Below are 10,206 nucleotides of genomic sequence, written 5' to 3'. Positions count from 1 at the left end.
GGTTAATGCCAGCATGGTGTAGCCGTTCTGCTCTGAGAGAGAGAGGCTTTCTCATTTTCTAATGCGATCAAATTAACGGTGATATGAGACTCCTGTTAAATTCCTTCTCTGCTGATTTCATTGCTGTCTGATTAATTATCAGACAGCAATGAAATCAAGGCCCTGAGGTTTCAGAGCATTTGCAAATAATTTCCCCACCGTGCTTCATAGCTTGGCTGAGTTCAACTTTTGTCTCAGTATTGTCCTGGAATTGTTTTGGTGTTTAAATTATATGAAAGCAGCTTTAAGCAAGATGTGGAGAAGATGAAGATTTTAAAGATGTTTTTTCTATCATCCTTGGGTCTTAAAACCACTTCAGGATTGTACTTTATGCTCCTCTGTGTTCTTTTTAACACGTCTGCTTTTAATAAACCTGACTGCACCGGTCTGAAAAATGAAAATCACTTCAGGATTATTCTAATTCTTTAAAAAAAAAAAAAAAATGAGCGTTTCCTTTTTTATTTCACACATTTCTTTAAGGGAATCTAACGGGGTTTACCACTGTATACAAGCCCATTCAGCCATTTAAAGTCCCCCCCAGGCCTCTTGAATCCTGTCTGGCAAATAGCTAACCCCTACAAACGTCAGCTGGTGTAACCAGAATCGTTCTGATGATTGAGGTCACCCTCGCAGGGTGTTTGTGTCTGAGTCAGTCACAATTAAACCGCCATCTGCCTCAGCTTTGACAGGACCAAGCTGCCAGTTGGGATTTCATATCTTTATGTGAGAGTGATGACTACAGCATGTCAACGTACCTTAAACTGCACTGGGGTTTAAATGGATTGGCTCTCTAGTCTCACATTTTTAATGGAGATCGAGTACACCGTCTTTTGGGCCAGCTGTTATTTACAAAGCAGTGTCCAAGTGGAAAGATGAGACAGAGCTGTAAAAGTTATTTTATTATTATTATTAATAATAATGACTGAAAACGTCGGAAAAAATGTGGGCCGCAGTATGCAGAATTCCCCACATGGTGGCAGTATTGGGCTTATTCGATTGTCACCTGAACTGTTCACCTGAGCAGCAGGATTATGTGTTTGGTTGTTCTGGCAACTCACACTGCCTGGAGTCTTTAATCTGAATGAATTAAACTAAAGCTGAATGTCAGCAATTTCATTGATTTTCATTCAGCCTCTTTCAAAATTCGTCTTCAATAATAATGCAGGGTTAACTGGCCAAAGAATAAACTGGTGAACAGGGGAGCACACGTGAATGGTTATCTAAAATTAGTGTACTTGATTTAAAAGGAAAGTGAGCTCAAAGCAACCAAAGGCTCAGCAGAGAGAGGCATCATTACTGACTGACTGCTGTAGTTTAGAGTAATTCAAATCGAATTGTCACAGTCACTTATTTTGGTATTGTTCTTATTTTGTAGTGTTCGTAGCAGCTGAGTCGACTCCCCGTCTCTAGTGGAAAAACAGAAACATTAAATTAATGAAGACGTTTGTGTTTCTTAGCTCCACAGCATGTTTATACCCCACTGACACAAAGACAATCAGAGTTGTTGTTTGAAAGCAGAGTTGTGGCCATCAGTGTGCAGCACCGACAACTGAGAGAAGGGGCCACAACACAAACGGGGGATCACTAAATATGTGATTAAACAATATTTCAATATTGAGGTACGGCTTATCCAGCAGAGAGCACAAATGCATTTCTCCATTTCCTGATTTATTGTTTTCTTATTCGTCTCACATGTTTCAGTTCATCAAACCAACTCTAATATTTGACAAAGCTAAGCTGAGAAGATACAAAATGCAGTTTTTAGATCATGATTTATTATTAAGGGGAAATGCTTATCCAAACTTACCTGGCGCTGTGAAAAAGTAATTGCCTCCTAAACCTTTTAACTGATTGTGCCACCCTTGGCTGAAAGCATTTTGGATAACTGGAGTCTTTCCTGTCACTGTTGAGGAATTTTGGCCCACAGAATTGTTTGAATTCAGCTATGCTGGAGGGTTTTGAAGCGTGGCCTGTATGACGTCATCCCAAAGCATCTCAATGTAAATCCAGACTTTGACCAGGCCTCTGCACAAACTTTATTTTGTGTTTTGAGCCATTCAGAAGTGGACTTGGTGGTGTGTCCTGGATCATCGTCCCAATGTAGAACCCAAGTCCAGCAACGCAGCCTCAGACCATCACACAACCACCATCATGCTTGATTGTTGGCGTGATCTTTTATTATTTGCTATGTTAGTTTTACAGCAAATGTAATGAGACTCAAACCTTCCGAAAAGTTCTGCTTTTGTATCGGCAGTCCACAAAGTATTTTCCTAAAAGTCATCAAGATGGGCTTTTTTGGCAAATGTGAGACAAGCCTTTGTGTTCCTCTTGGCCAGCAGTGGTTTTCTCCTTGAACTCTCTCATGGATGCCATTTTTACCCAGTCTCTTTCTTATTGTTGAATCATGAAATCTGTCCTTAACTGCGACATGAGAGACCTGCAGCTCCTTAGATGTTGTTTTAGGGTCTTTTGTAACCTCCTGGATGAGTCATTGATGTGCTTTTGGAGTCATTTTGATAGACCAGTCCCCCATGGGAAGGTTCACCACTGTTCCCACTTTCCTCCATTTATAGATAATGGCTCTCACTGTGGCTCTCAAAGCCTTAGTGATGACTGTGTAATGCTTTCCAGATTAATCGGTGTCAGTGACTTTGTCAGCTTTTTCTTTAGTTTGTGGTATGTGTTGATTTTTAAGATCGTTTAGCCTCCTTCACTTTGTCAGGTTTCATTTAAGTGATATGTTGTGCCAATGAAACTGAACTCAGCTTTGTGAAAAAATGTTGTTAATCACCTCAATGACATCAATCAATTCATAATTTAACAAGGGGTAATTACTTTTTCACACAGGCGAGATGGGTATGAAAGCTGTTCTCCTTTAAGAACTGAAATCATTTAAAAATTGCGTTTTGTGTTTACTCAGGTTGTCTTTGACACAGGCGCAAAAATTTAAGCGATCCAGAAGGACACAAATGCTTTTTCATAGCACTGCGTTCACACCAATCCTATCTACCCTGCCCTCCCCTTCCTCATGATCTTTGATGTCAAAGTCTATAATCTGCCTCATGCTTATCCACACCTCTCTTGATGTTGTTTTGCTTTAATTTATTTGCCAGCTCGTCTGTGGGAGTCCTTGCACTCCCCGTGTCTCACCTTAAGGTCAAACTGTACCCTTTTCAGCTTGTTCTTGTCACCAAACCTCTCCTCTTATTTATTTATTTATTTATTTATTTATTTATTTATTTATCCATCAGCAGATACTTGTCTGTAGGTCATTTTCTTTTAGAAAAACAGCCATCCTGGTTGTGACAGTGGTATCCTCTTAAAAACTGTCACGCACTCAATAATGTTATTTATATCACCCCCATGTGGCCTGCACAACTAAATCTGTTGTTTCAAAATAGGCCACCTGGTCGACCTCTTCAAGATGAAGCCGAAGTTTAATTTAACATTGGTAGACAAATGATCCAGTGATCTGCTTTCCCACATAGTGCTGTCAACATGCTGGGGGAGGAAACCAAAACAACACATGGCGTTTTATACTGTAAAGTAAATACACTAGAATATAGAAAGAAACCTCCATAATCATATGACACCCATGAGCAAGCACTTGGCGACAGTAGGAAGTAAAAATTTCCCTTTAACAGGAAGAAACCTCCAGCAGAACCAGGCTCAGGGTGGAATGGCTGCCCGCCATGAGCAGATGTGGAGAGTGGTGATGCATAAACACAGAGAGAGTGAAAAGAGATGAGTGAAGAAGAAACCCTCAATTCATTATGGAAAGCCTCAAAGCAGTCAGAGTATATCAGTGTAAAATAAGATTTATCAAATCGTAAAAGTGGAGAGGATGTCTGTTTAACAGAGAAAGAAGTACTCTGTTGGGATTATATGCTACTGTGAGATCTTTAAAATATGACAGGGTCTGATTATTCAAGACTTTTTATGTGAGGAGAAGGATTTTAAATTCAATTCTGGATTTAAAGGGAGCCAATGAAGAGAAGCCAGTGTGGGAGAAATGTTCTCTCTTTCTAGTCCCTGTCGGTACGCAGGGGTTTGGATCAGCTGAAGGCTTCTCAGTGAAAATGCTTTAACTGGTTTTTCAACATCAATCTGAGACGGGATATTTACAGTTTTAAAGATATCGTGCATATTAATGAAGGTAATCTCATGTATGTGTTTATTATTCACAGTGAAGGAAACATCCTGGTCAAAACCAACCAAGATTTCTCAGTGTTACTGAAGGTCAAGATAATGTCATGCAGAGTTCAATAACCTCAGTTTTGTCTGAATATATTAGTTTAAAATGAGAGATAATCAATGCATTTATCATCATAAAGACGTACAAGTAGGTTAACTTAACTGGCTGTATTATCTGGCCTCATATGTAAATATAGTTGAACAACTAAGTATCAATATCGTTCAGTTCAGTATTTAGCCCAAACAATTGTGTTAAATTAAAATATACCTCAGGCATGTATTATTAAAATTGAACTTTTTTGTGTTGACCGTTACATTCAGATTTTGTTTTACAACCTGTAGCACGTTTAAACAACAGAAGCTGACCCAAAGTGCTTTAAAGCTGGGCACATTTATATCCCAGCTCTCCAAAAACAATAAAAACCCAGTTTCAAAATACATGAAAAACTAAAATGTGTATTTTCTAATGACTCATTATTGAGGAAAGTAAAAGTCACATGATTTAGCATTAAAATGTGTTGAGAATTTGCAGTTTAACGATGATCCATTGGCTCATCAGCCCTGCACATAACTGTGATTATAAACATTCCTTTCAGTCAAATTCAGCCTATTTAAACCCCCCAAAATGTCAAAAAGTTTTCACGTAAACAGAAACCTTAAAATACAAACAAAAAGTTTTTTAAAGAGATAAGCTATGGTGTTTTGCCAGGAGAGCAAGCAGTGTGAACCAACTCAATCTGTCCAGATTCCAACAAGGAGAAAGATTTCTCTTATCAAAAACTAGAGCTCAAAATGTTTGCTTTGTTCGGATCCTGGATAAGCCCCACAGTTGTTACCACCTGGTTAAAAACTGGAAACAAAAATGCGAAGTGACACAAGGGTATGTTGGTGCGGTAAAAGTTTGCAGTTCCCATGGAGTGATAGTGTGGAGTAATGAAAGCTGGGTAACACAAAAAGACAAATGAGACGGCTGTAGGAGAAAAAAAATAGGTCTTTTACACTTGTGGAAGCACAGATGTTGCAGGTAGGAAAACAGATTAATCCAGTGTTAAAAATAATAAATATAAGAAATATTTAAAAAGAGGATGCGTGATGCTGTCAGAGTTTCAAAATTAAGAAAAACCTGCTTGGAGTCAATTTTTACAATTCAGAAATGAAAAATGATACATAGAATCTGTTCAACACTTTTTCCTGTGTCCCCAAAGAAAAGGCTTCAGAATCATTTCTATAGACCAGGGTGTTCACAACACAACAAACAAAGTAGTGGGCAAAGATCACACCAAGAGCTGAGACTGTCAGAGGTGAGAAAGAACCCAAGGGCAACCCACAAAACACCTGTTACAGTGGATAAAAACATGCAACATGACTCATCTGTTTCTCCCCTCTGTATTTTTGTAGGGTCTTTACCATATAAAGCACCTTGAGGCGACTGTTGTTGTGATTTGGTGCTATATAAATAAAATGTAATCGAACTGAATCTGGTTGGATTCTCATTATATTGTCATATAAAAGTTGCTGAGCAATTATATCATCCTGCAGCAGCAACTATGTCACTATTTGTGGGGAAATTTCTGTTTAAAAAATCTCTCAGATTTTGTCGTTACTTTGAATATAATTAGGTTACAAGCCGCCATCTAGCTGGCTTATTTCTGTGTAGAGTTCGCATGTTTGCCTCGTGTCTGCATGCTTCCTCTCACAGTCCAAAGACGTGCAGTTAGCGAGATTAGGGAAGCTGGAGTGATGGATGGATGGCAGCAGGTTCACAGTTTCTGTCTTTTATCACAGTTAATCGAGACAGCATCCCAATCAGATTACATGCAATTGCCAGCTCGGCTGCATTCAGCTCCTGTCGTTGATTTTGTGTCATCTTGATTCACCAAAGTCGTTTTAAAGATGCCGACTGACTTCAAGTCTTCAAACTCGTCTTTGCTTTTAAAATAATTGCTTGGAAGACAATGAGACTGCAAACTCGTTGCACGTTTTCACAATAATTTTATAATCCAACCAAGTGCGACTGCAGAAAAAAGCTTTATTAAAGGTTGCTCATAATAAACCTTCAGTTTCTAACAGAAATTTAATTAAGCTTGTGGTAATTACAATTTACTGCTCCGCTCGCTGGTTAAACAAAGGTTAGATAAAACCATTATTCATTCAGGCTTTCATCCTTTGGGGATTAACTGAGCCTGTTTAAAAAGTAAAACTACATGCCTGAGGTACCTTTAAAGATTTAAGCAGAAAGGAGAGGTGCAGGGAAGTCAAAGTTTCGAGAGCTATTGTTTGTTTTGGTCTTTTCACCGGATTTGCTCTCAGTAAGTCAATAACATTCACTCATCCTCTAAAGATCACTTGAAGTTTTGTGCAGCGTCTTCTCTATCAGAGCGCTGCTCCTCTGATCCACGGCGTGGATTCAGTCATGAATGAATGAAGCAGATTTCACAGGGGAGAAGAAGACTTGAGGGTGCAAAACCTGCCAACTGACTTTATGCCCTTTGGCTCAATGCTGGTGTAGACTGTCTGAATAGCAGGTGTGAAAACCACCTGGTGTGTGTGTATGTCTTTTTTTAATGTGCTTTCATTCCTCTCCTCTCGCTGCTTTTCTCACTTCTTTTTGACTTGAAAGAAAATCAAGGCCACAGATGTCACACTTAACTGCTGATGGTTGTGACAGTCTGGTTATATTACAGTCATTCATTCTTTAATCGGCTCCATCAGATATTAGAACATCCTCATCCAAATCTATAATTGCTAATGTTTTCTTGACAGTCCCGTTTACACAGGAATCTTTTACCCATCTGACATTAGAGGATTTTGGCAAAGGACCATGAGAGGTAAGAAGGGAGGCAAAATGTGAAAAGCAAACATGTCTGCCTTTTTCTCACCTTTAAACCGAGATGCAGTCATCGTGCTCAGATCAGTCTGAGGAAGAAGGACAGAGGACAGGACTAAAGCTGAATTCTCTGCTGGTCAGGTAAGACAACATGGATCCACACACGACAACATTTCTCTTCTTTATAGACACGCGCAGTCGGCTGTGATGTGAATATTTCTTAAACAATATGCAATAATCCCGTGGAAATTGTACCTGCTTTTGAGATGGCATTCATGAGACGTCTTTTGTGTTTTGTCTCTCAGCATGCATGCTCCGTACGTGTCAGTGCTGCTCTTTCTTCTGCTGCTGAGCTTCCTGCCTCCTGCAGGTGTGTCTGCAGCTCGTATAATGCATTACACATCAGTGGACCTGCTATTGTGACTCGTAGATATTCTGAGATGAGAGACGAGGTGTGAAATGTGCGCTCACACTGCCGTCTGCTTTCAGAGGGGAGCGAGGCGGCTGGCAGGAGGGAGGAGAGGGAGAAGCGAAGCGTGCCGTACTGGGGCCTGTGGTCATCTGACTTTTTCGGATGGTTGGAGGAGCTGCGAGCCCAGGCGGCCGATAATGGGATGCTGGACTTGGCTCGCACCTTCTGGGCTCACTTCCCCATCAGCAGCGAGCTGGGCTATGACCGTCCCGAGCCTGAGACTGAGGCTGAGGAGTGAGATGAAGGGTACAGATGGAAAACTGAAAGATGTTAGTACAGGAAGAAGTTACCTGTATTACCTGTTTAGATGTTTACTGGAAAAAATCATCACATATGATGATAATCATTGTTATTAGAGTTTCTTACATGCTTTAAACATTGCAAAAAAACCAAAACAATGTCAATATGCATTTTATCTAAACATGTTTACAGCAGGGAGATATAATGTGGAATTATATAAGTAGATATAAACTTGGAGCATCGTACTTTAGCTTCTTTACTCTGTCTGTATTACACTGGCACATGGTCGAGGTTATCCCACCTCTTGCTCACTGACACCTGGGATACGCTGCAGTCATTAAAAATAAAGCACAAAGAGTGAAATAAATTTAGAGCAAATTGCAGCAGCACAGCTTTGTTTGTGCTTCCTTCTCTTCCCATTTGTGCCGTGGAGTAAATCACTCAAACTGTATGTAAAGTACCTGAAAACCAAATCACTCCAATAACATCACATTATCAGTCACAGGAACTATTTTAGTGCTAAATGAGCACTTTTACTTTTTGCTGGTTTGAGTATATTTTGTACGTGCTGACAGTTTAGCTCAGTAGATGCAAAAACACAGTGAGAGGTGGAGACTGCTGACTGTGCAGTTGCTTCACTCCAACAGAGCACCTCTGGGGTGTCGTGGAACAGGAGACTCACACTGTGGAAGTGTAAGGATGTGACGCTGTCATGAGATCAAAGTCTCCGAGGACAGTTTCCAGCACCTTGCTCTGTGTTTTGAATCTGTGCCATGAAGAATCATGAAGGCAAAATGGATGCAAGTCCTGCGAAAACCTAAATATGCTCCATAATTCAGTAGCTTGCAGAACCAGCTTTAGCAACAGTAATTTGAAGTAACTATTTCCTCTGTGAGTTTATCAGTCTCTCACATTGCTGAGGAATTTTGGCCCAGTTTTCTTTAAAAGGTTCATTGAGGTTTGCAGGCATTCATTTATCCACAGCTCTGCTAAGTCCTACCGCAGCACATCAGTCATGTAGAGGTCTGTGCTTTGGCTTGGCCATTGAAACATGTTGATCCTTTTCTTTTTCTGCCATTCTTTTGTAGATTTGCTCCTGTTTCATGGTTGAGTCAATGACTGCAAGGTGCCCAGGTCCTGTGCCTGCAAAACATGTAACAATCACCACAGTAACCACCGCTGTGGTACCAAATTCAGCAGGTGGCTGCATTTGCCATACTTGTTCAATCTGTTTCTAATCGCACCGTCTGAACTTCACTCTAGCGGAGACCTGTAGAGTCTGACACGTCGCTCTCTCTTCTCTTCTTTAAGATCATTGCTCACGTTTTTCCTCTTTGGTGTTGTGTTCATGCACACCTGAAGGCTCACAACCAACAAACTGCCAGAACCTCTGCTTTTACAGAGGCACTCACGCTCACTGATGGTACATGAATCAAGCGCATTTGACAGGCAGCACCTGGCTGATATTTACCACTCATAATTCCCATGGAAATAGGAAGGGTTTACTTATTTTTTTCAACAGCAGATCTTCATTTTAGCTTTGTTTGTTTTTTTTAGATAAATAGTGATGTGATGTAATATGGCACGCTTTGTGGTTGATCTGAGGTTGTATCTAGAGAGAGAGAGAGAATCTTACGAATGTATATATAAAATTAAAAAATAAGGAAAAGCATTATAGCACTTTCAGAGGGTCAAAGAAAGGGAAAGCGTTCTCTGAAATAAGGTGTGTTTTGTATAAAAGGGCCTTTCAGTTTAGTCTGATATTTACTTTGGCACCTCTTTTTTTTTTTTTTTCCAGTGACCGGTTTGTGTTACCTTTCAGAGACATTTTGGATGTCTGTGTCAGCCTCGGGTCATAACACACAGACTGTCAAATCAAGTGTGAGAAGGGGTGAGGAGGGAGCAAAGACAAGTGCGGAGGGCAAGAGTGAAGGACCGACAAGAGGAAATTGTGTTTCAGTCCAAAGTTCAGTGTATTTTTCAGATCTTATGATGCTCCTGCTCCTAATTTCCTGAACTACCAGCAGGCACTTTGGCATATACAGTATGAGAGGATTACCTCTTTGACTTTATCTTTTCCCAGTTATGCTCTGATGCAGAGATGCTCATTTCAAGGTTCTGTGAGCAAATGCAAGTTTTGTGTCAAGTTTTTTTTGAAAGCTTTGTGTCTGAATTGGAGTCCCTGTGCCAGTCATATCCCAAACCTTTGCTGTTCTTTAACTGGGCAGGATCAAACAGATGCCAGATGAAGGTTTCGTGGCTGTGAAGTTCTTCATTCTGTCAGAAACATAATTTCAGCCCTTCATCTTTTTCCACTTTTCTGTTTTTCCTCCCTTGTTCCAGTGTGTCAGAGTTACAGTGGTCCACAGAGCAAAATATAACACAAAGGCTCTAAAATAGGTTTCAAACATAAGGCCCAAGGGCCTGAATCAAG

General features: G+C 40.2%; 1 protein-coding gene across 1 annotated transcript; it reads left to right on the top strand.

Moving 5' to 3' along the window:
- Positions 1-6,861: 6,861 nt before the first annotated feature.
- otos2 (otospiralin 2) lies at positions 6,862-8,183 on the top strand. The gene is made up of 3 exons (XM_085435128.1): positions 6,862-7,201; positions 7,366-7,430; positions 7,550-8,183. Exons 1-3 carry the CDS (start codon positions 7,125-7,127, stop codon positions 7,768-7,770), a joined length of 363 nt encoding a protein of 120 aa, XP_085291254.1. The 5' UTR covers positions 6,862-7,124; the 3' UTR covers positions 7,771-8,183.
- The last annotated feature ends 2,023 nt before the right edge of the window (positions 8,184-10,206 follow it).

The sequence above is a fragment of the Copadichromis virginalis genome, linkage group LG16, assembly GCF_057382275.1.
Source record: "Copadichromis virginalis isolate Kocher_CV1m ecotype Utaka linkage group LG16, C_Virginalis_male_GT1.1, whole genome shotgun sequence".
NCBI lineage: Eukaryota > Metazoa > Chordata > Actinopteri > Cichliformes > Cichlidae > Copadichromis > Copadichromis virginalis.
Note: the sequence above shows the minus strand (reverse complement) of the source record. Positions and strands in the feature narration are given on the sequence as shown.